The sequence below is a fragment of the Ursus arctos genome, unplaced genomic scaffold (genome assembly GCF_023065955.2).
Source record: "Ursus arctos isolate Adak ecotype North America unplaced genomic scaffold, UrsArc2.0 scaffold_6, whole genome shotgun sequence".
NCBI lineage: Eukaryota > Metazoa > Chordata > Mammalia > Carnivora > Ursidae > Ursus > Ursus arctos.
The window spans coordinates 23,285,716-23,313,559 of record NW_026623078.1 but is presented as its reverse complement, the minus strand read 5'-3'; the positions used below and the strand labels follow the sequence as shown (position 1 = coordinate 23,313,559).

The 27,844-nt window shown below is 37.8% G+C and overlaps 1 protein-coding gene across 1 annotated transcript in view; it reads right to left on the bottom strand.

The window, feature by feature from the left end:
* The window catches only part of MTFR1 (mitochondrial fission regulator 1), a 63,961-nt gene that overhangs the window by 27,265 nt on the left and 8,852 nt on the right, over positions 1 to 27,844 (bottom strand). The window contains 2 exon segments of the mRNA XM_057307665.1: positions 1,981 to 2,079; positions 8,358 to 8,500. Of these exon segments, the coding sequence (XP_057163648.1) occupies positions 1,981 to 2,079; positions 8,358 to 8,423 (165 nt within the window). The 5' untranslated portion in view covers positions 8,424 to 8,500.

Here is a 27,844-nt window from a genome sequence, read left to right as displayed (position 1 = left end):
AAAATTCCACATTTCTTACTTTTCTGAGAGGTGTAGTTAAAATACAACAGAAGATACAGCAGATTTAAAATATCTAACCAGCAGATAAAGCATTCATTTTAATACTGATCTCGGGGATGCCTGAGTGGCTCAGTGGGTTGGGCATCTGCCTTTGGCTCAGGTCATGATCCCAGGGTCCTGGGATCAAGTCCCGCATTGGGCTCCCTACTCAGCGGGGAGTCTGCTTCACCCTCTGCCTGCCGCTCCCACTGCTTGTGCACGCACGCTCTCTCTCCAGCAAATAAATAAAACATCTTAAAAAATATTGATCTTGAATTTGAAAAGACTCAGTATGCTATAAAATCACCTGGAAATAAAAATCTCACTATAAACAAATGTCTTCTATCTTCCACTACATTCTCAAGTAGGTCACCAATCTTTCTCTTACCTTATCCCGCTCTCCTATGTTTATCCACCTTTATTCAAATGCAGCTCCCTCACTAAATCTAATAGTCTTAATTCTGCTCATACCTTTTTAAGTGACTAATAACACAGAGAAAAATAATCTAAGAAAATGTACTTGGCTCTAGTATTTCAGCCCACTGACTGTCAAGGGATATTTGGATTGCTACTAAAAAATTCTAGATTATCTCCATGTCCTTCTATACATCTCTAGCTATATGAACACAAATGCTCTGCCAAGCTGTCCTGCAACTAGGCTAAGCAGATACATAAATAGATGAAAAGAAAATTTTAATGGAACTGAGCAATCAGAAAAAAGTTAACAAACCTTAGTTAACACAGTACTTATTTGAAGGAAGCTGGCAAATGAAGCAATCAGCAATTTGTCTCTAATTGAACTCAATTCTCATGCTTGAGAGTTACCACCACAGAGTTCTTCATTTTCATTATTTTTTTAAAGCCTATAGTTTGATAAAAAATTACTTCTTGGAAACTTCCAATCTGTCACTTTCTAGATTGATGCATAAAGGTTTTGCCAGTGAATCTGCAAGCAGGATTATGAGCATAATAATTAACAACCCTGTTAGTCAACCTGAACAAATGCTAATTTCAACCACTTACTTAGTAACAGATTTTTACCTCTATCTACCAGGAGTGCTGATTTATGAGTAAAACATACTATCAAATAAGCTTGCAGGGGTACTTCTGAGCTTTTGAATTACAAGTTAAATACATCTTCAACATTTCATATGCTAATCTATTATTTAAAATTGGTATAGATATCTGCACTTTACATTCTTAAATGTTGAACTGAAAGATTCTGCAGTGTTACTGTTGCAGAGAATTACTGAAAAACAAGATCAGGTCTAACACTATTACAACAATAAGGAACAAAGCCCAAATCCAGAAAATAACAATTTATCTCCAAGCAAAGAACAGAGTTGCTCCCAATTTAGTGCTATAAGAGAATCCTAAGACCTGTGCATGTAAAAGTATTCCCAAGTCAGGGTTTCACTATCATCTCATTCAGAGAACCATAACTACTTCTTTGGCTTGACACTGCCGTTGCCAAGGCAATGGTTCCTACAATTAATGCTAAGCTTTAAACCAAGGGTGGAGAAAGCAATTTAGGAGGCATCCACAGAGATACCTAAAACTAAACTAGGGGAACAGAATGGCTGTCCAAAGGAGAAGGTATAATAAAGAAAACAATGGTGGTACCTGAAGCTTCCTAAAGTAACACAGGGCCACATTCAAGGTCACCTGGGAATTAGCAACTGCTTGGCTTATTATATGCTTCTATAAAGATGTAGTCTATGTATTCTTAAGAAAGATAAATGTCTTAAAGAGCATTAAAAAGCTTGAATAATCACTTCACAGAGGAAGTAAAATGAGGAAGACTTGACTGGTTTTATTGTCTTTTATTGACAGTAGCATCAATAAAAGGAAAGGTTCAAAAATATTTTAAAGCTGTCTTGCCTATTTATATTTCTGATGTACCTATTAATATAAAATTTCAAAATATATAAAATACAGTACCTGAAACTGAACTCTTGGGCACTGGATCAGAGATAAATTGGAACCAATTTTTCTCACAATACTTCGAGATGAACCATATGGCTTCCCAGACCAAAGTACCTGAGGAAGTAGGAAAAACCAAAAGTTTAATTACAAGAGTGATAAAGGTTTGTAGTTTGTTACTACAAAGCGCTGAACAATTAATTACACAACATGTTGACACGTTAATTACAGGATCAGAATGCTCTGCATGTTATGGGGAAAGAGCTAATATTTCTCAATTAGAAGTTGAAGAATATATATAGCTGGTTATGATTAACACATTAAGTTTAATGTAAGACAGTATATACAAAATAGAAGAATAATTTGCAATTGAACAATAACATATTTGGAGTAAAAAACTGCATTTTCATTAGGTTTTCATACTATTCTGCAAAGGAAACACTATTTTTACCTCCTCTGCCGTATTTTTAGCTTTAGAATTTTATATAGACACGAATTTTTTTTAAACTGTAAGCTACTTTTGTTATAATGGACTTTTCCAAACAAACCCAAATCAGTACAAAGTTCAGAATGTGAATTTGTACCATTCAGGGTGCTTCACTTTTTTTGCTACACAAGAACGTCTGGTCAAGGGTAAGCATGGGCCAAAATCCAATAGCACTGCATCTTCTTGTGAGGCCTTGTCCTAGGGTAAAGGCATCTTTGCCTAATTTATACAAAGGTACTAAATGGGCTTGTAGTGACCGTAATTAGCAGAATTTCTCAGACAAAATACACACAGGACATTATGCTATGCTTTCCACAAAAACAAACCCCCAAAGCAAAAAGCAAACAAAAAAAACACACGTAGAATGTTAAATCATTATAAAGTACCTTGAAACTTCTCCCCAAGAATATGATTTTTCCTTAGAGAGAAAAACTATCCATCTGTTTTGAGTGCTACACTTGAAAGCCTGGACAGAGAGGCAGAGAGGTGGTATGCTATGAAAAGCAATTTAAAAAGGAGAGAATAAGAATGATATGACCATTATACTTAATTCATTAAATTTTACATTCAATTATATCCTAAAACTAAATAAGTAATACCAAATCAGCTGGCACGTATTCTGAGCAATAGACATTGACCCCTTTTTAAAGTCACTCCATGGCCATTCTAATTTAAAGAACGGAATTACCCTAACATATGCAGTATGAACAAGGAATAAATGTTATTGTAAACAGCAGTGGTTCCAACACATAACCCAAATTCGACGTTTAAACCGTTCTAAAAGCATGCACAACTTGTAAAATGAGCATAGAAGTAACCTGACTTCTTAGATTTTAGCAACCCAATCCATTTAGAGATAACAGCAGGACTCAAGTGGGGATCATGAGGATATGTATATAATACCTCTGGTATATGCCTCAGCTTTTATATAACTCACCATTAATGTGTTCAAAGTTTCACTGACTATTACCTGGGAGAGTCCAGAAAGTACTATAACCTACACTGACTACTACAGCCAATAAAAACTGCAACTCTTGCTTTAGAAATAAAAATTAAAAAGATGGTACAGAGTGGAAAATAGGTTAGCAGAAAGATAAGAAGATGCTGATTTTGAAATACAAATATTAAACAAAGAATATTAAGAGGCAAAGCTACAGTGAAGCTTAGAAGAGAATTACCTGTAATTCAGGAATGCAAATCATTCACACCAATGATCACAGGATTATCACACAACTAATGTTAAAAACACATGAGGGGGGGGGCACCTGGGTAGCGCAGCGGTTGAGCGTCTGCCTTCGGCTCAGGGCGTGATCCCAGCGTTCTGGGATCGAGCCCCACACTGGGCTCCCTGCTGAGCGGGAAGCCTGCTTCTCCCTCTCCCACTCCCCCTGCTTGTGTTCCCTCACTCACTGCCTCTCTCTCTGTCAAATAAATAAATAAAATCGTAAAAAAAAAAAAAACCACATGAGGACTGAGAGAAGAAAAACATCTGACTAGACAAAAATGGGAACCATCACAGTTTTACAAATTCAACATAAGAGGCTAAGAAAAAATAAGAATATGGGCAAGTAATTCTAAAACAGACAGTATTTAAGCAAACTCTACCTTATACATGTTCATAGGTCTTAATCTTTTAAAAGAAACCCAGAGGGCAATAGCACCTATACCATTTCTTCTCCTCTTGAATCCTGTATTCAGTCAAAGTCAAAACTCTGCTATGATGTAGACGTGTAGTGGAACACCATGCGTCACCATGCAATGTGACAATTAGAGAGTCTAAAGTGAACCTCCCATTCCTCCAGTATGCAAAGATCTTAACCGGAGAGGAGGACCAAAAACTCACAAAGAAAAATTTGGAAAGGATTTGCCAAGGTCAGGAACTAACGTTTCTGCCAACTTCAGCATTCCTTTCTATGCATGCTTCAGGGCTAAGTTTCAACTATTATCTTCCCATCTGCTTAACAGCAAAAGGAAAGAATACCAGGTGACTTCTACAAGAGAAAGTGACCAAAGATTTCAGCTTTTACTTTTAAGGACTAAGTAGGTAGACTATTATACAAAGTTTTAAAGGAATTAAAAACAGATTGCTTTATGTGATTTTTTTCAAGTATATACAGCAGACTAACAATGTTTTTCTGTTACTTGTGAACTGCACAGCACTTAACACCAAGAAATATCAAGAAAGGTCTATGTAAGCTAATGACTAGACAATTTAGAAAGAAGAGTCAGTCACAACCTTTACTTGACTATAAGAAAAAGTGAGGGTAAAGAGCAGCTAACTTCCAGGAACTCTAAAACTAGGTCCTACTTTATTTTTTCTATTCAGCCCTCATGGAGTGGGAGAAATTGTAAATGGCTGTGAAGAAATAATGAACAGATGGTACTGAAAAGTCACCATCTGTGCACTGGGAGACTGTAAGGCCCAAGTATATCTCCTACCCTAACTGGTGGCTGAACCGTTGTCTTGTCAGTATACAGAAGAAGGGAAGACTTCCTCTAAAGATAAACTGTCATTAATATTTTTTTCAGATGTTAGAGGGAGGGCAGAGAGAAAACTGTCATTGCTAGACAATCGGATTTTGTTAAGAAATAATTCAGTTCCACTAGAAAATAATTAAGTAACTATTATTTAATTATTAAACAGAAAAACTCTGCTTTGCTTTACAATGACTACTGACTGACAAATGATCTAATAATGAATGTGTGCATGTGTGTTTGCATGTCTGTGTCTAGTAATGACAGTCCATAACATTTAGAAACAGTGTTTGAAAGTGATGACAGCAAGGAGGAGGATGACAACAAGAAAGCAATTTGTTCTTTTTTAACATTGTGAAATGCTATTGTAGAAGTGTTGAAGTGTGAGCCTGGAATCTGAAGCTATCATCTGTCTCATCATGATGACTATACTCAAGTTTCATGTGGTAATTCATCTGTTATAGACCAGTTTAATCTAAATTACTATTTCAGAGGTACCATTTAGCAGGAAAAAGTACAAATTTAATTCTAAATGAATATCTTTTTATCAAGCTATTTCATATTAATGCAAGGGTCTTTATTCTGGTCCACATATTCCTGAAATTACATGCAAAATTCTGGGTTTATGTGATATTTTTCTAGAAGAAAGTCCATACCATTAATCAAAATTTCAAGGAGTCTATTACACAACAAAAAAATCCTTAACTCCAAGGGAGCCAGGGGAAAATTCAAAGTGTGTGTTGGGGAGAGGGGGTAGAGATAGGAAGATGAAACTCTGTAACAATTTCAAAATCCCCAATTAAAGACAACACTTCCCTCAGTTCCCTTCTTCCTTACTCTGAACTCTTAGCCACACTGACATTCTTCCTCCAAAGCACAAAAGGAAAAAAAAGTTACAATTCTTAAGTATTACTGGAAATATATTACTAATACAAATAAGTTATTTGCTCTGTGGTTATACCTGTAAAACAAAGTGCTGTTTTACTGAGCATACATAATTTAGCCAAAAGAACTGGATATAGTAAACCAATCAGTGACAGCTATTACAGCAGTGCTGATGTGTACAGTAAATACAAAGAGCTAAGCATCAACAGCTGTTCTAACGGCAAAAACAAAACCCTAATCTCAAAGCTGCACTTTTTCTTTTTAAGCAGATAAAACATGTAAAAGATGAAGGCAGTTTCTACTCGGACTACTTTCAAACAGTCTCAAGTTCATTATCAAAGAATGAACGTACTTATTATCAAAGAATCAAAAATACGTACTTATTACTGAAAGGAAGCTAAGAAGTTTCATTTTCATATGTCCAAAAGTAAAATCTTGGTAGACTATACCTTTTTACACTTAGGCAGAACACTAAGATCTTAGAAACCAAATAATTCCAAAGTATCAAATTGCTTTATGTTAAAAGAAAACGTATATCTATATAGATTTTCAGTTAACTGATGACAGTTGATGATTATATGAGGGAGCTGGGGTGGCTCAGTTGGGTAAGCTTCGGCCTTTGGCTCAGATCATGATCTCAGGGTCCTAAGATATGGGAGAGAGCCCGCATCGGCATCGGGGCTCTCTGCTCAGTGGGGAGCCTGCTTCTCCCTCTCCCTCTGCCTGACGCTCCCCCTGCTTGTGCTCTGTCAAATAAATAAAATCTTTGAAAAGGAATAAAAAAGTTGATGATTATGTTAAAAATAATCTTTTCAGTTGCTACGAATAGGAAGGCCTTAACTGTGATGACAATAGAGGGAGTAAGTTAATGCTCTTTCACCTGGTCCATTTTTTGATGAAAGGCATGCATTTTACCACTCAAAATGAACAAAGCTAAGTTAAATGAACAAGCTAAATAAAGTGTGTTATCTGTTCCTGAAACAAAATTCTGCCCTTCGGTCTCAATGAACATTAGTCACATTCGCCTGACTTCGGGCGGGGATGGGGAAAATGACAGAGCAAAACCTTAGAAAATTAACCATTACTGACTGTAGCTATACTACATACAAGCCACTGCACTAGGTGTTTCACAGTCACTTAATCCACAGGCTAACTCTGCAGTTCTTCTTATCTATAATTTGTGGATGAAGAAAGTAACTGAAAGAGACCAATTTCAGACCAGGAGTTGTCTGAATTCAGGATCTACGATCTTTTCACTAAATTATACTTCTTTTTCCATTATATTTTTTTAAAGTAATCTCTATGCCCAACATGGGGCTCAAACTCATGACCCTGAGATCAAGAATTGCATGCTCTTCTGACTGCGCCAGCCAGGCACCCCTCTCCTAAACTATATTTCTTACTAAAACTGGAAAGAAGTAAGAATCATAAATTGCAAAGCTTGTCATTTTGGGAATTACAAATAACAAAAGCTTCCCATTTTTCTGGAAGCAACAGAAATTATTTTACTGTCCGTACTAAAATGTTAATCTACTCTATGTAGCCAAATGAAGGTAAATAACAAATGAGAAAGGTGCATAAGCTACATTAAGTAAAATTCAAAACATAGGAAAATGTAACTGAAAAAGATGAAAATACTATTAACTTCGGAAACCATTTTCTTATTGCTTATCCTCAAGCTAATAATCTCAAAATTATGCAGCTATTAAAAAAGATAATTTTATTCGGTTCTTTGCTTTTTACCTCCAAAGAAAACAGAAGTAACTTTGGGAGGCTGGGAGATTCAAAGTTTGACTTTCTCTTAACAAGACATGAAAAGACACAAAATAAAAACAAGCATAAAAGTAGTACATTAAAAACTATACCCAAATTCAAAATATATATATATATATATATATATATACATATACACCGATATTCAAATTATGCAACCTGCCTGTATCTTTAATAAAATTGAATTCTACATTACTAATGCAAAATATTGAATGTGAAAATGAAAAACAAATATTCCACAAAACATGACTGGCACAACTGTTGCTCTAATAACTTTACACTGGATCTTAAAATTATATATCAGTGGAAAATACTTCAAATAATATCAATATCAGAACATCTTTGGCATAGAACATTATACTAATTTTTTCTTCATATCCATAGTTGTTATGTTTTCAGAAGACATGACTTACCTTTTACCTTAAAAAGTTGTGACAAACCACGTTATAACAACATTCAATAAGTTCTACAACATTCAGAGTTGCCAAGTGCCAGTCAAACATATTTTATCCAATTATTTCTATATATATATTTCTTTCCTCACTATTATCAAATGCATTGCTTTTAAGAGTCACACGAATATTAGTACATTTTCAGAGTAACCCAAAATGTTACTCCCATACTTAGGATGCCAGGTAAAGATTCACTTCTATGACTTAAATAAACATACTGAATTTAAAATGTTGGTCATAAATAGATTCATTTCACTTTCTCAGAAAAAAATTCTTAAAACATATACATGTCTGGATTTAAAAAATTAATTTGGAGCACTCACCGATTGCATGCTTACTCCAACCTGTTGAAAAACCATCCTAATTAGGCGCTTAATCCAGCCAAGCATTTAGATGGCAAAGTGTCTCCAAATCTGCATTTCAAGTACTTCAGGCATACATAGCAGCACATGGTCCAATAAGCACACTAAAATTTTAAAATGCAAATACTAAAATGAAATAATTGTTATTTAGAATCTTTACTGTGTGCAACATGTCTCACAAAGTCTAGTCCAAAACATTTTAAAACTTCGTGTGTACGTAAGAGGAAACAATTTTCCTTGTGATCAGTTTTGAATAAACTAACAATACAACATTTTTTTAACTATTTTTTTCCAGCAGGGGTTTTAGTTGGAAGCAATAAAAACCCACTGTGACTAATTTAAATGAACATGTTTTTATGAAAAGATATCTAGCAGATAACAATCTTAAAAGAACCTGATGTACAGGCTAAGGAAAGACATTAAAATTGGGGCAGAACTGGTCCTGGGAAGACACCACTGCAACTGCTACTGCCACCCCTGACACAACAGCCTGCCAGTTCCCACTTTTTTGCCTCACTGGCTCCTAAGTTGCTGTCCATACTGGTGGCATTTACTTGGCCAATCTACCTGCCTACAGTTACAAGCGGATTCTGACTCCCACCAAACATCATAAAGGAATTCCAGAAATATGGAACAGGAATTCAGATGCTAGAAGGTCAAAAAAGAAAAGTCCTTCCACAGTATTGGCACTATAACCCCTGCCTCTCACCTCCTTCCCCATCAATATACTACACATCTGATAAAATTAAACTGTTAACTCATCATACAGCATAACCCAGTTTACTGAAAGTGTTGGTCTCCAATGAAACAAGGAGTTTGAACAAAGCTATGTCATTGTGCTGCTTCCTCATCAAGGCAGTCTTGATTAAAAACAAAACTGCCGGGGCCCCTGGGTGCTCAGTCGTTAAGCGTCTGCCTTTGGCTCAGGGCGTGATCCCGGCGTTCCGGGATCGAGCCCCACATCAGGCTCTTCTGCTGGGAGCCTGCTTCTTCCTCTCCCACTCCCCCTGTCTGTGTTCCCTCTCTCGCTGGCTGTCTCTCTCTCTGTTAAATGAATAAAATCTTTAAAAACAAAAAACAAAAACAAAACTGCTGAACAAAAACAGTGTACTCAGTGATATATCTGATTTACATTCTGATGCAAGCTCATCCCATTAAGGACCAGAAACAAAGGACTCTATGGTCTACACTTTAAGAATTTCATGAACAACTGGGGGAAGGGGAGATAAAGGGCACCACAAATATACCAGACACTGGGTGAAACATGAACTGAAAAAGGTATGTAACAATTCTAAGCACTGACAGGAATATATAACTAATTGATAACTGTGAAATGGCCATGACTAGAACTTCGGTGAGACAGACAGATATATTTTAGTGTTACCACCATCTATTATTGCTTGTAAGAATGTATACTGAGAGTTAATGGGAAGAAAAATAGCAAAGGTCCAAAAATAATGTAAAAGCTGGAAACGATGGACAAAAAAACTAGCTGGGGGAAAAAAAGGATGGTTTTACGTAGGATTTGAAAACCTATCACTTTTTTTTTAAACGTAATGTAACTTACACAGAAAAGTATATCAATTTTACATGTCGAGGTTGATGAATTTTATATATGTACAGACCTGGGTAACCACCACCCAAATCAAGACATAAAACATTTCCAAAACCCCAAAAGCTCCCTGTCAAACTACTGTTCTAACTTTTACGAACATTTATTAGGTTTGCCCACTGTATATACTCTTTGGTGTTTGACTTCTTTCACTTAACGGTGTCTGACATTAATCCGCATCGTTTGTGAATCATATTTCTTTATCATTGTTGTGTATTAGTAGTTCACTGTATTTCTATACCACAATCTACTTACGCAATTTACTGTTCATGAACATTTAGGTTGTTTCCATCTTTTATCTATTACAAATAAAGTTGCTAAAACAATTCTTGCACATAGCACAGTAAGGTACACATAACAACTCCTTTCCCTTGAGTATATGCCCAGGAGTAAAACTGCTAGATTACACGATATATATACAGTTTCCAACTTACAAATGGTTCAACTTATGATTTTTTGATTTTACAATGGTTTGAAAGCAAATACACATTTAGTAGAAACCATACTTCATATTTTGAATTTTGATCTTTTCCTGGGCTTTTGATATGTGGTAGGTACTCTCACGTGATTCTGGGCAACATCAGTGACTGCAGCTCCCAGTCAGCCATGTGATCACGAGGGTAAACAATCAATAGACTAACAACAATCCTGTACCCATACAACCATTCTGTTTTTCACTTTTAGAACAGAATCCAGTACGTTACAGGAGATATTCAACACTTTACTATAAAATAGGCTTTGTGTTAGAACATTTTGCCCAACTGTACACTAACGTGTTCTGAGCACATTTAAGATAGGCTAGGCTAACATGTTCAGCAAGTCAGGTGTATTAAATGAACTTTAGACTTACGGTATCTTCAATTTACAACGGGTTTATTGGGACATAGCTCCATCATCAGCCCAGGAAGATCTGTACAGACAGCTACATAGCTACATCTTTAGTAGAAACTAACATCTTTCTGTAGCTTTTTGTACCAATTACACTCCTGTAAGCAAGTCAATGACAGAGATCCAGTTGTTCTACAATCTGTCAATACCAGGTACTGCCATTATATTTTAGCCATTCTAGTGGGTTCTTTACATGTTTCGGGGACATTTGGGTATCTTCTTCACCAAAGTGTCTTTTGCTTATTTTTTTAAAAATGGAGAGTTTTTTTTTTTTTTTTTATATTTTAAAATTATTTTTGACAGCAGGGCACCCTGAGTGGCTCAGTCGGTTGGGTGTCAGACTCTTGATTTCGGTTCAAGTCATGATCTCAGGAAGTGAGATCGACCCCGAGTAGGAGTCCTTTCCGGGTGTGGAACCTGCTTGGGATTCTCTCTCTCCCTCTGCCCTCCCCCTCCTCATGCTCACACACACTCTCTCTCTATATATATATACACACACACATATTTATGTAAATATATATGTATTTATATAAACATAAAATTATTTCTGTCAGGAAGAGATGTTTTGCAACCTGAGCTGAAGATTAGAGAGCACAGGCTTAGATAAAGGAGATGAAATTTAAGAGTGAATGACTAAGAAAAGAAGCCAGGACAGAAACGTCAGGAAATACTTGAACTAACAGAAAAAAATAAAAACCCCTGGGGAAAAAGTTCAAAGGGTAGCAGAAAAAAGAAGTGTTGTCATGAAAGGGAAAAAAAGGAAATTTCAAGAAAGGAAACAGTCCTTGTTAAACAGAAAAACACAAAAAAGAGGTCACATAGTCAGGTGTGGTAGCCTCCTACTGCCAACCTCTCCTCCAAGCTTCTCCATGGGCTCTCTAAAACCTTCCTTAAAGGTAAATGTCCCCTCCCTCCCTGAACTGAAACGGGGCTCTCCCTTTACAATGCAGCCTCAAAGCCTTCTCAAAGCGTTCCTGCTTGCTTATTCTCTCACACTTTCTATCAAAGCTGTTCCAATCAGTAACTTCTCTAACCTCTTTTAAAAACTGTTTCTCAAAGGTAAAACTAAAGGGACAAAAAAACAGATCAGTGGTCACCAGGGGCTGAGGTGGAAGGAAAGGTTAATTAACAAAGGAGCACAATGGAAGTTTTGAGAACATGGTATTGTGGTGGTTTCATGACAATGCTCAAAGAAACGTTTGCCAAACAGACTGAATTCTGCTGTACACAAATTAATCCCTCGTTTTTTTAAAAAAAGAAACCCTTTCCTTTGGAAGCACGGCTTTACCTACCACCTTCTGCTGCTTATAAAGGCTGACTCAAGGACACTTAAGTCATTCCCTATCCTTTAGCTAGGATTCTAGAAAAGTCGTCTTCTCTATTCCAAGTCCTTCCCTAAGTTGAATTCCATGTTTTGGCCCCATCAGCCCTAGTAAATCATAAATATCTCATATTTGCCAGTGCTAGGTGATTTTAATACTCACAGAAATGATGCTCCCAACCGAGTACTGTATTAAGTCCATTCGTATAAAGATCCCAAACAGGTAAAATTAAAAGTAAGCTAATCATAGATTAGGGATTTTTTTTTCCACGTTTTGTTTTGTTTTACTGTTGGAGATGGGTGGGTACTGACTGGTAGGAGGCCTGAGAAGGATTTCTGAAGGTGCTGGCGATACTCTATCTCTAACACAGAGAGATACTTAGGTGTGTTTATTCTATGAAACTGTAGGAGAATTGACAATACTCAATCTTTAGCCCTCCATTTTGTTCACGTCCACTTGCTCAATGACCTGTCTTGCAGTTATATGTTCCTGGCTCCTTGGAGATTAATATACATACCTTAGAAATACCCACTAAGGAGGCTTGCTTTGGCCTCCCATGAGCCTGTTAGAGATAACAGTCTTTCCTTCTCCTGAAGCACAGATGGTGCCCCAAAGTTAGCTGTCAAGTAAGTGCCTGCAAGCGTTCTGATCTCAATACAATACCCCCCGGCATGCACCCTCACTCTATAATATCTAGACTAAGATCTGGAGAATAGCTACACAGATGTACAGATTGTCACCCAACCGATACTGTAAGTTACCCAGAATAAAACTCTGGGTAAACTGTATAGAGTTTTCGCCTGTGTTTTTCAGTCCTAAGTGCCTTCTCAGTTTGGAGGATACTTTACAGTCTCTTCCCTCCACCTTCCAACAGAAACTTATCAAGATATACCCTTACATACTTTTCTTAATGTAAGTTATGCTTCAAATAAAAGCCTTAAAAACACGCACTGCCTTTGACCAAGTTATACCAACTTTCAGGAATTTCTCTCACAGGAATAAAAGCATTATACATGAAAATACATGTATAAAGATATTGTCTACAGTGCTTTTTCTACTCACAAAACTGGGATCGACTTTAAATGTTTGTCAATAAAACTGTTTACTAAATTACAGTATACTCTTATTAGAAAATATTATGCATCTATTAAGTGACGGTCCAGATGGTAATTACACCTGTGGTGAACACAGCACAATGTATACACTTGTTGAATCATTTTGTTGTATACCTGAAACTAATGTAACATTGTGTGTCAACTCTTCTCAAATGTTTTAAAAAGTGATAGTCTATGTAATGACTTGACAGCATATACATGATACAGGAAGAATATGTTAATTATGATTTCATTTCTATAAAAAACAAAAATCCTCAAGTTTTTATTTACAGAAAGATAACACACAGAACTCTTAAAACTGGCCAGAGAAGGTAGAAGTGAACTTTTCTTTGTATAGTTTGCTTTTCATTTAAAAACAAAATCTGTACAAAAACAAAAAAACAAAAAACAGAAAACCCCCATATATTTCACCTTCCAGATTTCCTTTAGATACTCTTCTGCCCTACTTTGTCCATACTGAGCCCTTCAGTCTCTTCTCCCCTGCAATTTTCATCAACCCAATCAATTCCTTCTTACCTTTAATCTCTTCTACCCCATGCAGCCAAAAATCACTTGAACCACTGTTCGTCAGTATTTTCAACTCCTTGTTCTGGCTTATAGAAGAAACAGAACTTGATTAATCCAGCAGGCCACATGTCCTAGAACTGGGCTGTAGAAAAATTATTAAGCCTCACATTTTGATGTTGCTACAAATGTTCTACCTCCGGTCTCAAAAGGGCCCTCACCGCTGTCTAGCATCCTAGGAAAATATTTTCTGACTCTTGCCCCCTTCCATTCTCCAAGAAGCTTTTTCAAGCATTCTCCATGCTACCCAAATCTCTCCAACCCTTCCTCCATCATTTCTCAGCAGATGACCAAGCATACTACTTCAAATAACAGAGAAGTCATTCGACAGGAACTCCCTCAACATCCTGCCACTCCACATGCCACACACTTACCTACGCACCTATTCTATCCCCCATGCTCTCCTGTCCCTCCTTCCAACTAAGTGCTCAGGATTATACCCCCTCAACTCACAGGCCTCATTAAATCCGCTCCACTCAGTATACATAAATTCTTTCTTGTCCATGTCAACTTCAATCAACATGCCAACTTCTGGTTTCTCCCATCTGTTCCCAAACCAAAGAAATCCAGAACCCAACTCCTTAATTTTCCTCCTAAATCTGCTGCTCATGTGTTCCCTACCTCAGAAAATGGCACCCATATTGTCAGTTATTTCTTCTTTCTCTTTCATTTTCTACAACTGATATCTATGTTTCCTCCTAAATATATCAGATTCCATTTCCAATGCTATTCTATTCCAATCCATTACAGCTATTCTAAGCCTTTACTATTGTAATCACCCCCCACCAATTTTGCTCTCCCCTTTCTATCCATTCTCAGTACTGAAATAAGTCCTTTATGATCTGGTCTCTGTACTTTCCTATCCTCTGTATCTTTCACACTCTACTCTTTAATCCAGTCACACAGGTAATTCTAGAAATTCAACAGGCTCTCTGCACTTTTCTTTTATCCAGTATTCTACCTCCCTACAGCACCTCTATATCAAGCCAGCTCCTATGCATCCTTTATTTCAGCTTAGCTATTACCTCCTCCAAGAGGTTTTTCCTGATCAACCAGAAATACAGCCCTCCTGTATATATTCTCCTAAACTGCACATTACAACAATGTATCTAAACTGCTTATCTCCTCCACAGCAAAACTTAAGAGCAAAACTCTTATTCATCACAGTGACCCCAGCACTTAGCACAGTATATGGAAATATAATAGTTGCTAAGTTAAGATTAGAATATTAAATGAAGGGCATCTAAGCCCTAAGCCAGTGCCTTTTCGACACTATCTCAATTGTAAACAGATATCTGAGAAGAATTTACTTATAACTGAACTACATAATTTCAGACAAACCATCCTCCCATGAGGCCAAATAAATGACAAAATATAAAAATCATCTATTTGAAAGCATCAGAGAACTATCAAGTCAGAGAAGTATAACCAGGCCAAGAGATAGTTCCTTGAAAAAAAACAACAATATAAAGGACTGACCTCTAATGAGATTTACTGAGGAAAAAGAGAAGACATTTATAACCTGTATCAGGAATGAAATTGGGGATATCACTACAGATCACAGAGGCATTAAGAAAATAATAGAAGGGGGGCACCTGGCTGGGTCAGTCACTCAAAGCATGTGACTCTTGATCTTGGGGTTGTAAGTCTGAGCCCCATTTTGGATACAGAGATTATCTAAAAATAAAATCTTAAAAAAAAGAAAAGAGAAGAATAAAAGGCAAACCAAAGTTATAGTGCCAGAAGCTACAACAATGGTTACCTATGGATGGGGGCGGATAATAGCTGGAAGAGAGCATAAAGGAGCTTCCTACAGTGCAAACAACTTTCTATTTCTTAATGTGGATGGTGATTACATGGATGTTTGGCTTGTGATAACTTACTGAGTTATATAGCCATGTTTGTTACATTTTTTGTGTTACATTTTTTGTGTGCTATACTTCAAGATAAAAAAAAGCTTAAAAAAAGATGGCTAAGAATCAGATTGCATTTTGTTTTCTAGGTTCTGTATGACTACTTCAGGAATTTTATGATAATGGTATAAGCTTGAAGTCTAATCTACTTTGACACAGACTATAAGAAACAGCAAACTATTTTGGGGAGGGGAAACAGGTAGTGGACAAGGCAGTAGAAGAGAAAAAAATCAAGACTAAATGAAAATAGGTAAACCTGAAAACAAACTTTCTCTTCCCTCCACAAATACTATGAAAATATACAGTAGCGTATAGTTAGACCAATTAAAGTTGACAGCAACCAAAGATAACATAAAATAATACTGCTTTCAACAAAAGCAACATGTTTTTGAGATAGTTATAATAAAAATAGTTTATTAGCAATAAATAGTTTCACAGTAACCCTGTTAGCAGTAATAACAAAGTTGTCATTAAATTTAAAATGCCAAAAACTGGGGTGCCTGGGTGGCTCAGGTAGTTAAAGTGTCTGCCTTTGGCTCAGGTTCATGATCCCAGGGTATGGGGGTACAGGGAATGAGCCCCACATCGGGCTCTCTGCTCATGAGAGCCTGCTTCTCCCTCTCCTTCCGCCTGCCACCCCTCCCGCACCTCCGGCTTGTGCTGTCAAATAAATAAAATCTTTAAAAATAAAAATTAAAAATTAAAATAAAATAAAATCCCAAAACTTTAAAAGCTACAACAGTACACTGGAACTTATTTTATAAGATCTTTGGGAACTATTCAAGGAAATGGCCATTTAATTATCTTTACAATATGAGAGAAGAGTATGACCATTTTATAGAAGGGGTGGAGGAGTCTAAAAGGATTAAAAGAACGTTTTTATTCACTTGGCTAATTTTTTAGAATAAGATTTCCTGTTCTCAGAATACTAAAAGATTAGATAAACCTATCAATGTATCCCAAATGACAATCTACATTCTAGTGCCAAACAATGATGCAAAAAAAAAAATGGTCCTTATGGACCATGGAATTAAAAAACAAAAACAAAAACCTTTTCAATTTAAAGTTACTATCCTTTGAGAATATATCCTTCTTACATTTTGGTGTAAAAGTACTTTTCTTTTAGGATATGGGGACAGTAGATGGATGTTACATGATTTTTTATAAATGTCCTTACTTGTCACAATGAAAAGTTGTCAATCCTATGTCAACACCCTGCCCTACTTTCTGAAAATTAAAACTTAAAATTCAAATCTAGTGACCACTGGTATACTTCAGTATGGCTGAGACTTTTAAGTCAGAACACTTTACCACATTATAAGACAATGATATAGTATTTGACCCATGGGTACAATTAATTGGCAATTATTTAAAATTAATATTCTATATTGTTCATGCAAAATTAAGTACAGGGCTATATTCCCAGCACCTAGCACAAAAATCTAATATATAATAAGTCTCACATTTTTCAGTCCACAAATGATAAATCTCATGACCTATACTGTATCTCTTAATTCCTTATATTACAAAGTCTAAAAACACAAACTCATTAAAACATGATGAAAATTCTTTCAAGTAAATGGGTTTTACATATGAAATTAACTTTCTGACAGACATTTTCTGTAACATTGTTAGAGGTCACCTTCTCTGAGGGATACACAAGAGGTTAGAGGTAGTCTTGTATGTCCATCTGAACTAAGAGTATACCATTTTCATGTGAGGATCTCTGAGATGTAACCCTACAATGAATGACATATTAAATATATTCTTCTTGCAGTATTTTTTTAAATTTTTTATTTTTTTTAAAGATTTTATTTATTTATTTGACAGAGACAGCCAGCGAGAGAGGGAACACAAGCAGGGGGAGTGGGAGAGGAAGAAGCAGGCTCCTAGTGGAGGAGCCTGATGTGGGGCTCGATCCCAGAACGCTGGGATCACGCCCTGGGCTGAAGGTAGACACCCAGGCGCCCCAGTATTTTTATTTCAAGCATTCCCATGCAAATGAACTAAGTACTGTGGTATCAATTTTAAAACAATATTTTGAAAAGACTGTTCAAATATCTTAAGTGATCCTGAACATCAGAAGAAACAAACACACACATTACTTGGAGCTCAATAATATTTATCACTGAAAGTTCTGTCCTTGGGCCCACTAAAGTGATGAAAATTCACTATAAAGGTGATTGGTAAGTTGTGTAATTACTACTGTCCCCTACATATTAATGTGTATAAAAAATTTCCTTAGCAGCAAAACTCAGTAAATTACACCTTTGTAAAATAAAGACTTTTTAAAAGCTGAAAGGTATTTACTGAGCATTAGTGTAAAAAGAGAAAATTCAGAGCAAACTAAATGTCCATCTATAGAAAAATAGTTAAAACAGATTCAACGTATCCATTCTAAGCTTATGGCCATAAAAACAAAAAGATACACAAGAAGTTTTGGGGCACCTGGGTGGATCAGTTAGTTGAGCACCTGCCCTCAGCTCGAGTCATGATCCCAGGGTTCTGGGATTGAGCCCCGTGTCGGGCTCCCTGCTCAGTGGGGAATCTTCTCCTCTGCCCCTCTCCCCACTTGTGCGCTCTCTCTCAAATAAATACATAAAATCTTTTAAAAAGTTTTTATAATAAGATACATGAACAAAGTTGCAAACTAACGTGTGTGTGTGTGTGTGTGTGTGTGAGATTCCGTGTGTGTGTGTGTGTGTGTGTGTGTGTGATTCCGTTTTTTAAAAAAATAAAGCAGAGGGGTGTCTGGCTGGATCAGTCAGTAGAGCATTTGACTCTTGATGTCGGGGTTGTAGATTCCAGCCCCATGGTGGGTATAGTAATTACTTAAAAATAAAATCTTAAAAAAACAAAAACAAAAACATAGAAATAGTGGACCAAATAGACACTAGCTTAAGTCAACTAACTTTTAAAAAAAATAATTTAACTTTGGCCCAAGCAAAAATGTCTATGTAATCATTGTTTATTATTTCAGGACATTTTTCCCAATTTACTTTTAAAAACTTAACTATAGGTCACATTCCCTATCGGAGCCCAAACAGATTGGGATAAAGAGATATCTTGCCAAAAAAAAAATATAAAGTTGATACCAGTTCCACCTAAAATCATCTTTCCAGGAAAGCAGCCTACTCTATTGTAAGTCCACATTATATATAAAATCGATACTTACTAGCATATAAGAATTCCATTTCAAAAAGTCACTAATCAAATTTCTTGCAGGTTAAAAAAATCTTATAGTGTTTTGCATATTAATATATGCATATATTAAAAGAATGTATCATGATGCATTTTTTTAAGTCATGGAGACTTAATTTAACTTTCCTATTTAAGTTCACATTTTAATCCACCACTAACACACCAGTTGTAAAAATTAATGAAAAATTAAAACCAGTTGTATAAACTAATCTGTTAAATGGTAACAAATATTTATACAATTAATTTGTAATAATGAGTTGCAGATTGGCTAGCAACAACTGCGGTATCACAAATTAAGGGACTGTTTCAGAAGTGGCAAGTGCTGGTCCCTGAAACTACAGCCCTGAGTATTCTCCCAGCTGATACAAATATTTCATTTTATTATCCATTCTGCAGCATTTAAGTAATTAAGAAACTTATCTGCAACTTGTACATAACAAATGATTACTATCCCTAATGAATATAAAGTGCTTGCAAATCAAGAAGTAAAAGATCAGAAGCCCAACAGAAAAATAGAAAAAGACATAGACATTTTATAAGTGGAAATACAAATGGACAATAAACATGAAAAAATAGTTAATGATCTCACTAGTAATCAAATAAATGTTAATAAAACTGTCATCTCTTTTTCCCTATCAACTTGGCAAAGATAAAAAAGGGGACAACCCAGGGTGCCTGGGTGGCTCTGTTGGTTAAGTGCCTGACTCTTAATTTAGGATCAGGTCATGATCTCAGGGTTGTGAGACTGAGCTCCGAGTCAAGTTCCGTGCTCAGCAGGAAATCTGCTTGAGATTCTTTCTCTCTTTCTCCCCACCTACCCTTCTCCTTGCACGTGCTCTCGCTCTAAAATAAACAAAAATAAATTCTTAGAAAAAGGGTGGAATGGGGTGCCTGGATCTCAGTCGGTGAAGCATCTGCCTTCAGCTCAGGTCATGATCCCGGAGTCATGGGATCGAGGCCCACGTCAGGCTCTCTGCTCAGAGGGAAGCCTGCTTCTCCGCCTGCCTGTCGCTCCCCCTGCTTCTGCTCTGTCAAATAAACAAAATCTTTAAAAAAAAAAAAGGGGGGGGGGACAACCCAGTATTGGTAGAGGCATGGCCCAGTATTTCTGATGGGCAACCGGGCAATATGTAAATACTAGCAATTTCACCTCTAGAAATTTGCCCCACAGAAAATAATTTGACACCGACAAAAACCTGAATAGAAAAGCTGTCCTCAAGTATTTGGAAAAGAAATCAAAACATCTAAGAAAAGAGACTTGTTTAAATACCCAAAGGTACCTCATGCATACCTTGAAAGACTAAGCAGACATTAAAAAGATGTGAGCTGGACTCTGGCAACAGGAGGCTCCTCATCCTATCCCGTCCTAGGAAGATGCATTTCAATTGCCCTCTCCCCTCCCAGAAGTTGTCCTAAAGACAAAGCCTTGAGATAGTGATGTGATGTTGAGACCATCTAGGGATTATATGTGACTGAACCCAGTTAAGGCCCCTATATGAAATTTTCAAGATTTGGCAGACAGGTGTGGAGATCTACTGCCTTGAGGCTTCCTTCTCAAGACAAGCCTAGTTAATTCTCTTGCTCATTAAACCTACTACCTACCAATCTGGAGGGCTTGCCTGTTTCTTCAGTCTCTCTTTGACCTCCAAGTACCATGGCTGGTTTCAGATTACAACCAGGAAGCTCCCAAGGAGTTTATGAACCAAGAGCCACAAAATAGTCAATTTAAAATTTATTTCCAACTCCTTTCAAATGTAAAAACCACTCTTAGCTCAAATACAAAAACAGACCTCAGACCAGTATAGGCTATCGGGCCACAGTTTGTCAACCTCTTGTCTAGGACTTACACTAAAACATCATCATCAGTGGTTTATCCTTACCTGGTGGGATTATCGTGACATTTTATGTTGTTTAAACTATGTAATGTATATCGATGGTATACAACATACAAAAGAATAGCTGAATGGCTGACAGTAGTTAAAATTTCAAAGAGTACCGATACAGTAATAATATTCACCATGAAAACTGCCCAAGGAGGAGGAAGATCAAGACGGCAAAGCAGGAGGATCCTGAGCTTACCTCCTCCCATAGACACACCCTGGCGACCAGTACAGAGCAACTCTCTTGGAAAACAACCTAAAGACTAGAACAGCTCTTCCATAGCTAAAGATATAAAGCAAAAGCAACATAGAGAAGGGTAGGAGGGGCACAGATGTGGTCTTGTCAGGAACCACCCCCCTATCACGGTGACCCACAGGCAGGAGATACAGCACAGGTGCAAAAGGTAATCCCTGAGAAGCAAAGAGTTCAAGCCACATATTGGGCAGCCCTGCCCTAGGAACCTGCATTATGAAGATGAGCCCCCATAACACCTGGCTTTGAAAATCACCAGGCTTAACTCCAGGAGAGATGGAGGTCTACAAGAAACCCAGACCCTGCTCTTAAAGGGCCTAAGCACCAACTCACTCACTCCAAGTCACAGCACTGAGACAACAGTTTTAAAAGCCCCTGGGCCATTTATCACACATGGAGGACATTTATTGAATAATTTTAGGGCATGTGTAAGCGGCAGGGATCCGTAGGAACTTTTCTGGGAACAAAAGAACTAGTAGGCACCACTTTTGACATTCTCCATCAACCCTGCTAGCACACCTAGGAGTTCTGCAGACCTACCCCCACCCAACACACCCACTTCTCCAAAACAGCTCCTTCCCTGCTGTGCCAAGCAGACAGTCTCAGTCAGCACCAGCACCGCTCCCCCCCCCCAACCCAAGCAGGTCCAAACTGCACACAGTGTACAGCTCTGGCAGGGACCAGGGACTCTCCAAAGTAGTTCCCACCCTGCAATACCCAGTAGGATATTTCAGCCCAGATCAGCACCCTGCCAAAGCAACTCCTGCCCTGGAGGGCACCAGACACCCCAACCAGTGTGCCCACAACAGCTGTGACCCAGCTCCAACAGAAGGATGCACACAGCCCACACAGAGGACACCCCTGGAGCAACTGGTCCTGGTGACCAGGGAGACTGCATTTCTGGAACCCAAAGGATGCCTTCTACATAAGACCACTCCTTCAAGACCAGAAAATGTAACTAACCTACCTGATATATACAGACATACACAAAGAGATAGCCAAAGTGAGGAGACAGAGGAATATGTTCCAAACAAAAGAACAAGACAAAACCTCAGCAAAAGAACTAAACAAAATGGAGATAAGTAATCTACCTGATAAAGGGTTCAAAGTAATGGTGATAAAGACGCTCACTGAACTCAGGATAAGAATGAACACAGAATTTCAACAAAGAGAAAATATGAAAAAGAACCAAAAAGGGCGGAAAAATACAGTAACAAGTAAAAAACACACTAGAGGGAATAAATAGCAAATTACATAATGCAGACGAACAGAGCAGCAATCTGGAAGACAGGGTAGTGGAGAGCACCCACAATCTGAGCAAAAAGAAAAAAGAATTTCAAAAGATGAGACTAAGGGACCTGTAAGACAACATTAAGTGAACTAATATTCACGTTATAGGAATTCCAGAAAGAGGAGAGAGAAAGGAGAAAACTTACTTGAAGAAATAATACCTGAAACTTCCCTAACCTGGGGAAGGACACAGATATCCAGGTCCAGGAAGCAAAAGCAGTCCCAAAGAAGATAAACCCAAAGAGGTCCACACCAAGATGCTTAATAATTTAAATGTCAAAAATTAAAGATGATCTTAAAAGCAGCAAGGGAAAAGCAACAAGGGAACATCCATAAAACTATCAGCTATTTTTTTTTCAGCAAAAACATTACAGGCCAGAAAAGAGTGGCATGAAATTTTCGAAGTGCTGAAAGGGAAAAAACCTACAACCAAGAAGACAACCAAGAAGGTTATCATACAGAACTGAAGGAGACATAAACAGTTTCCAAAACAGTTAAAGAAGTTCAGAAGCCAGCTGGCTGGCTCTGTCAGAACACCTGACTCTTGCTCGGTCATGAGTTCGACCCCCATGCTGGTTGTAGAGATTACTAAAAAAAATTAACAAATAAGCAAACATAGAGCAAAGGCAGAGAATCAACCACTTATAAAGCCAGTGTGAAGGTTAAAAGAAAAAAGTAATAAAAGTAATAAAAACAATACATATCTACAATAAGAGATACATACAATTTTTAAATGTAAATTACAACATTAAAAGTAAAAAATGGGGGGGTGAATACATGTAGTAACGTGTTTGAACTAGCTTTGTCAAAATAGACTAGCTTTGTCAAAATAGAATTCTATAAACATAGAGCATTCTATATGAACCTCATGGTAATCACAAACCAAAAACCTAAAATAGATATGCATAAAGAGAAAAGAATCCACACATAACACTCAACAAAGCTGGAGAGAGTTCAAGTTTACAGAGGAGTAGGAGACCTTCGTTTTGTGTGGTCCCATGAATTCAGCTACATAGTTATCAAATCATTCTGAACACCTGCGAATTCAACCTGAAATCGAAGAAAAGATTCTACAAATAGAAAAGCAACTACTTTCTGTAAGGTACGAGGTGCGGAGAAGGGAATCCAAAGCAATATATCAAAAGATAAAATCATTGCAGAGGGAGCCTCCAGAAGCTGGCTAACAGAAAGTGAGACAGCAGAGGAGCACAAAATCAAAACTCTTAGGAGTCTGCTCTAGCGAGAGCCATCCCTCCCTGGAAAGCACTCAGGTGGCAAAGTGGAGTGGAATCCTAGGTGGGCAGTGTGGTCTCAGGATCCTAGGGGTCACAGAAAGAACAGGGGTTCCTGAGTGTGGCACAGATCCCAGGCTTCAGGTCGGGGAAGCCAGCAGCAATCAGCGAGACCAGGAGTGGGCTTTCAACTGTGTTGCCATAAACCACAAAACCCGGCACGGTTGGGAGACCGCTCTCCGAGCAGGGGCCCAGCAAACGGCAAAACCTCTGCGAGAACCTCCTCCTTCCCCAAGGACGAGCAGCACGTGTGCGCGCCACAGGAGTCTGCAGGGTTTGCACACTCGAAGCAGGGTCACATGCCTGAGATAGAAATGCTTGGTCACAGGCTGGGTGAGCACGGAGGCTGGACAGAGACCAGGGAGACAGGAGTGACTGACTGTTTTTCCCAGAGGACAGACTGAGGAGTGAGGGGACTGAGTTGTCAGAGTTGTCAGCTCTGGGGCTGGAGATTGGGAGGCGGCCATTTTCATTCTCATCCTCTAAAACTGTGTAGAAAGCCCTCAGGGAACAAAAGCCACACAGTGCAATCTGGAACAGATTACTTAGCCTGGCCCCCTGACAAGGGTGGTGCAGTTCCGCCCGGGGCAAAGACGTCTGAGAATCCGTGCAACAGGCTCCCCAGAACATCACCAAGAACATCTAAGACCAAGTTTACCGATCACACAGAACTGCAAAACTCCAGCACTAGGGGAAATAGTTTATAGAATTCATGGGGTTTTTTTCTCATGATTCTTTAGTCTTTCGATTTTAATTTTTTTTTCTCTTTCCTTTTCAACCAATATCTTATCACCTTTTTTAAAATCTTTTTTAATTTTCGGGGCACCAGGGTGGCTCAGTCAGTGAAGCGTCTGCTTTCGGCTCAGGTCATGATCCCAGGGCCCTGGGATCAAGTCCTGAGTCAGGCTTCATCCCAGGGCCCTGGGATCAAGTCCTGAGTCAGGCTTCCTGCTCGGCAGTGAGTCTGCTTCTCCCTCTCCCTGTGCCCCTCTCCCCAGCTTGTGCTCTCACTCTCTCTCAAATAAATAAAATCTTTAAAAAATCTATTTTTTAATTTTCATTTTAACAGTTACATTCTATCCTTTCATTGTATTTAATTTTATTTTTGCATATATATGTCTTTCTTTATAATTTTGGGATGCAGCTTCTTCTAAAAGCCCAAAATGCACACAAAATCTAGTGTATTGCTCTCTGATTATTTATTTATTTATTTATTTCTTCAGTTTCAGGTCTCTTCTGATTTGCTTAGTGTATATTTCTCCAGGGTCATTGTTACCATTTTCATATTTAGATCTCATTAATCTATTCTTCACTGGACAGAATGACAAGATGGAAAAACTCATCTCAAAAAAGAGAACAAGAGGCAGTACTGACTGCCAGGGACCCAATCAGTATGGATATAAAATGCTGAAACTCGAGTTCAGAATAACGATTATAAAGATACTAACTGGACTTGAAAAAAGCATAGAAAACACTAGAGAATCCCTTTCTGGAGAAACAAAAGAACTAAACCTAATCAAGTCGAAATAAAAAACGGTAATGAAATGCAACAAAAAATGGAGGCTCTAACTGCTAGGATAAATGGCGCAGAAGAAAGAATTGGTGATACAGAAAACAAAATGATGAAGAATAAAGAAGCTGTAGAAAAGAGATAACTACTGGATCATGAGGGAAGAATTCAAGAGATAAGTGATACCATTAAGCAAAACAATATTAGAATAATTGGGATCCCAGAAGAGGAGAGAGAGGCAGAAAGTATATTGGAGCAAATGATAGCAGAGAACTTCCCTAATCGGGGGAAGGAAACGGACATTCAATTCCAGGAGGCACAGAGAACCCCCTTCAAAATCAACAAAAATGGGTCAACACCTCGACATATAAGAGTGAGGCTTGCAAATCTCAGAGACAAAGAAAATCCAGAGAAAGTAGCTCAGGACAAGAGGTCTGTAACCTACGAGGATGGAACATTAGATTGCCAGCAGACCTATCCACAGAGACTTGACAGGCCAGAAAGGACTAGCATGGTATATTCGGGGTACTAAATGAGAAAAATATGCAGCCAAGAATGCTTTATCTAGCAAGGCTGTCATTCAAAAATAGAAGGAGAGATAAAAAGCTTCCAGGACAAAGAGAAACGTAAAGAATTTGTGATCACTAAACGAGCCCTGCAAGAAACATTAAAGGAGATCCTTTAAGTGAAGAAAGCTCAAAAGTAACATAGACCAGAAAGGAACAGAGACCAAATACAGAAACAGTGACTTCACAGGTAATACAATGGCACTAAATTCCTATCTTTCAATAGTTACTCTGAATGTAAATGGGCTAAATGCCCCAATAAAAACACACAGGGTATCAGACTGGATAAAAAAAATCAAACAAGACCCATCGATATTTTGTCTGCAAGAGACTCGTTTCAGACCAAAAGACACCTCCAGATTGAAAGTGAAGGGGTGTAGGGGCGCCTGGGTGGCACAGCAGTTAAGCGTCTGCCTTCGGCTCAGGGCGTGATCCCAGCGTTGTGAGATCGAGCCCCACATCAGGCTCCTCCGCTATGAGCCTGCTTCTTCCTCTCCCACTTCCCCTGCTTGTGTTCCCTCTCTCGCTGGCTGTCTCTATCGAATAAATAAATAAAATCTTAAAAAAAAAAAAAAAGTGAAGGGGTGGAAAACCATTTGTCATGCTAATGGACATCAAAAGAAAACTGTGGTAGCAATCCTTCTATCAGACAAATTAGATTTTAAACCAAAGACTGTAATAAGAGATGAGGAATGACACTATATCATAATTAAAGGGTCTATCCAACAAGATCTAACAACTGTAAATATTTATGCCCCTATAACAGGGGAGCAGTCAATTATACAAACCAGTTAATAACAAAATCAAAGAAACACATTGATAATAGTAGGGGACTTTAACACCCCACTCACTGCAATGGACAGATCATCTAATCAGAAGATCAACAAGGAAACAAGGGCTCTGAATGACACACTGGACCAGATGGACTTCACAGATATATTCAGAACATTCCACCTTAAAGCAACAGAATACACATTCTTCTGGAGTCCACATGGAACATTCTCCAGAATAGACCACATACGAGGTCACAAATCAGGTCTCAACCAGTACCAAAAGACTGGGATCATTCCCCGGATATTTTCAGACCACAATGCTTTGAAACTTGAACTCAATCACGAGAGGAAATTTGGAAAAAAACTCAAAATCATGGAGGTTAAAGAGCATCCTACTAAAGAACGAATGCGTCAACCAGGGAATTAAAGAAGAATTAAAAAAAAAAATTCATGGAACTAATGAAAATGAAAACACAATTGTTCAATACCTTTGGGATACAGCAAAGGCAGTCTTAAGAGGGAAGTATACACCAATACAAGACTTTCTCAAGAAACAAGAAAGGTCTCAAATACACAACCTGAACTTACACCTAAAGGAGGTGGAGAAAGAACAGCAAATAAAGCCTAAACCCAGCAGGAGAATTAATAAAGATTAGAGCAGAAATCAATGAAATAGAAACCAAAAGAACAGAACAGATAAGGAAACTAGCAGCTGGTTCTTTGAAGAATAAGATCGATAAATCCCTGGCCAGACTTACCAAAAGAAAAGAGAAAGGACCCAAATAAATAAAATCATGAATGAAAGAAAAGAGATCACAACCAACACCAAAGAAATACAAACAAGTATAAGAATGTATTATGAGCAACTATGTGCCAACAAATGAGGCAATCTGAAGAAACGGATTCATTCCTTGAGAGTATAAACCACCAAAACTGAAAAAGGAAGAAAGAGAAAACCTGAACTGACCCATAACCAGAAAGGAAATTGAAGCACTAATCAAAAATCTCCAAACAAACAAGAGTCCAGGGCTGGATGGCTTCCCAGGGGAATTCTACCAAACATTCAATGAAGAATTAATACCTATTCTTCTGATGCTGTTTCAAAAACCAGAAATGGAAGGAAAACTTCTATGAGGCCAGCATTACCTTGATCCCAAAACCAGACAAAGACCTTACCAAAAAGGAGATTTACAGACTAATATCCCTGATGGACATGGATGCAAAAATTCTCACCAAAATCCTAGCCAATAGGATCCAACAGTATATTAA